Here is a 3,527-nt window from a genome sequence, read left to right on the forward strand (position 1 = left end):
GGACCCAGGTTTGAGTTCAGCTCAGTCCCTCCCCCTGAATTCAATACACTATGAATACAAGGACTGGCCATCCATGATGTCATAATGATAATTTAACCAGTTTTCTAGGCTATATAGTATATTCTAGAATTAATCCATGATGTCATAATGATAGTTGCTGACTTTTGCCTTATACCTGCAGCAAATGCCTCTACCTCGTCTTCTGGCTGGGCAGAGGACTTTAGGATTTTAGTTACTGCGGTGTAACAAGGGCCTAGCCGTGCGGCCCTACCAACCCTTCTATTTCTTCGTAATGGCCCTTCGCGTGAGTTGGGTTTGTTCCTTCGTTCACGTTGTCACTCCCTTATTTTCCGGTCTAGTATGAGGCCTTGGATAGATATACTCCCATTTAAATATTCAGAGTGTTATGGATTCTTCCTATAATTCCTTACCTTCAAGTTTCTTTTACCTCTGTATATATCAATACCTAATAACTTCTTCTATTGGTTATTATGCTCGTCAGCTAGTAGTCACTTGGAAACTAGTATTGGTATATATTTTGACACACAATGACAGTTTTTTATTTTACCTTTATTTTACTAGGCAAGTCAGTTAAGAACAAATTCTTATTTTCAATGACGGCCTAGGAACAGTGTTCAGGGGCAGAACGACAGATTTGTACCTTGTCAGCTCGGGGATTCGAACTTGCAACCTTTCGGTTATTATTCCAACGCTCTAACCACTCGGCTACCCTGCTGCCCCAAATATTCTTTAATTGGTTTATTGGTATTCTCACAGCACTAACGCTAGATTCCAAATTCCAATATCCTAATACACTTCCAACTCTGTGTATGGACTCAATATATTGTAACGGGTACTTGGCTGTTTCCTTGTATTGCTAATCACATCTGTACTTGATGTCTCACTGTTTTACTGCCGCTTTGTCTGTGATCAAGAGGTGTCAAGACCCCTGTGTTTCAAATATGGTTCTCGTCTAACAAAAAGCGTATAGTGCAATAGTAAATTTACCTATGAGGATTCTCCATATGAAGTCTGTCTCATATGTCAGTGAGGATCATGCCTCTCTTATGATCTCTGTTCTCTTTATATACCTTTTTACAGGGGAAGTTCGCAAGTTTCTGGAGCTGTGGCTAAACCACACTTTCACACTGACACTGCCCTGCTGCTTGCACCGGCCGCTTACTCGGGAACTGTAGATTGCTTACACTGAGTGCTTACTCGGGGACTGTAGATTGCTTACACTGAGTGCTTACTCGGGGACTGTAGATTGCTTACACTGAGTGCTTACTCGGGGACTGTAGATTGCTTACACTGAGTGCTTACTCGGGGACTATAGATTGCTTACACTGAGTGCTTACACTGGGATGGTAGATTGCTTATTACGTCATCTTAGACCTGTGTCTAAATGGAAGCTTCTTATTCTAAATCTAGGTCATGCACTACTAACTCCCATTCTGCTGCTTCCGTGTTACTGTTGGCTGATTCTACTTAATGATACCAGCTGGTTGTTTCTACCACTTGAGGCGGCGTAGGTGGCATGTCAAGCGTCAGCTTGGAGAAGTCTATGATAGGTATCTCCTCTGCTTCCCCCTGTTGTCCAGTTTCTGCAGGTGTGGTCCATGGTTCCATGAGGTCCTGTGAATGCCCTGTGTTGCTGTCCCCATTGCTTGATGGAGTGGGCAGATTCTTTTCATTCATCTTGTCACACCAGATACACGACATCCATAACTAGTGCTTTCCTCATTAGCATGAAGGAGTTTATGCAATCAAATTGCCCTCGTGCCGCACAAACACAAAGGGGCCTGTATTGTAGACCAAAAGTCTTCTACCACACTGCTTAGAGTTTCAACAACATGAATAACTTATTTCTAGTCTACAATCTTAGATGTTACTACTAATGTGAAAACAAGACAAAATATGACTTCTTGCTCATTTTAAGACAATTTTAACATTCATTACAGACATCAATTGTTGTACAACATCATGGCTATGCTGTTGGCATCAACCTTTACCCTGGATTATCGCTGTGTGGGCCTTTAATCATCTGTCTGACTTTGTTGTTCACACAGGAGAGAGACGTGACTATCGTGGATCCTCTGGGGAGCCTCAACAACCTCATGATGCTGAGGAGACAGAGAAGAGTCTCTCCAGATCAGAACACCTCAATAAACACCCACAGAGACCCACAGGGAAGAGAACTCACTGCTGCTCTGACTGTGGGAAGAGATTCACATCATCAGGCATTAAAATTCACAAGAGAACACACACAGGAGAGAAACCTTATAGCTGTGCTCAATGTGGGAAGAGATTTACTAAATCTGGAGATCTGACAGTGCACAAGAGAATACACACAGGAGAGAAATCTAACAGCTGTGATCAATGTGGGAAGAGATTTGCTACATCTGGCAAACTGACTCTACACCAGAGAACACACACAAGAGAGAAAGCTTATAGCTGTGATCAATGTGTGAGGAGTTTTGTTCAATCTAGCCAGCTGACTTCACACCAGAGAACACACACAGGAGAGAAACCTTATAGCTGTGATCAATGTGGGAAGAGTTTTACTGCATCTAGCTCTCTGACTTCACACCAGAGAACACACACAGGAGAGAAACATTATAGCTGTGATCAGTGTGGGAGGAGATTTGCTACATCTGGCAACCTGACTCTACACCAGAGAACACACACAGGAGAGAAACCTTATAGCTGTGGTCAATGTGTGAGGAGATTTGCTACATCTGGCAACCTGACTTCACACCAGAGAACACACACAGGAGAGAAACCTTATAGCTGTGATCAATGCGGGAGGAGATTTAGTCGATCTGGAGATCTGACAGTGCACAAGAGAACACACACAGGAGAGAAACCTTATAGCTGTGGTCAATGTGGGAAGAGATTTGCTTCATCTGGCTCTCTGACTCTACACCAGAGAACACACACAGGAGAGAAACCTTATAGCTGTGGTCAATGTGGGAAGAGATTTGCTTCATCTGGCTCTCTGACTCTACACCAGAGAACACACACAGGAGAGAAACCTTATAGCTGTGGTCAATGTGGGAGGAGTTTTTGTCGATCTGGAGATCTGACAGTGCACAAGAGAACACACACAGGAGAGAAACCTTATAGCTGTGGTCAATGTGGAATAGGTTTTAGTCAATCTGGCTCTCTGGCTCAACACCAGAGAACACACAGGATTGAAATCTCATAGCTGTGACCAGAGATAATCTGATAAATGATCTCTGATCAAATATTAGAAAATACATACATGAAGTAGTTGTTTCATGATTTCAATGAATTAATGTCACAATGTAGAATTTTTTAACATTGTAGTAGGCGTATTGTAATGATTTCACAATGTAGAAGCCTAAACGTGTGCCCACTTGGATCAAATCAAATTTATTTATAATGCCCTTCTTATATCAGCAGATATCTCAAAGTGCTGTACAGAAACCCAGCCTAAAACCCCAAACAGCAAGCAATGCAGGTGTAGAAGCACGGTGGCTAGTAAAAACTACCTAGAAAGTCCA

General features: G+C 42.5%; 1 protein-coding gene across 1 annotated transcript; it reads left to right on the forward strand.

Annotated features, from left to right (window-relative positions):
* Positions 1-1,924: 1,924 nt before the first annotated feature.
* Positions 1,925-3,208, forward strand: LOC139394355 (zinc finger protein ZFP2-like; the record flags this gene model as incomplete). Its single annotated transcript, XM_071142403.1, has 1 exon — positions 1,925-3,208. A coding segment is annotated over one exon (1,284 nt), but the record flags the coding sequence as incomplete, so codon positions are not given.
* Positions 3,209-3,527: the final 319 nt, after the last annotated feature.

Source organism: Oncorhynchus clarkii, unplaced genomic scaffold (genome assembly GCF_045791955.1).
Source record: "Oncorhynchus clarkii lewisi isolate Uvic-CL-2024 unplaced genomic scaffold, UVic_Ocla_1.0 unplaced_contig_399_pilon_pilon, whole genome shotgun sequence".
NCBI classification, from domain to species: Eukaryota; Metazoa; Chordata; class Actinopteri; order Salmoniformes; family Salmonidae; genus Oncorhynchus; species Oncorhynchus clarkii.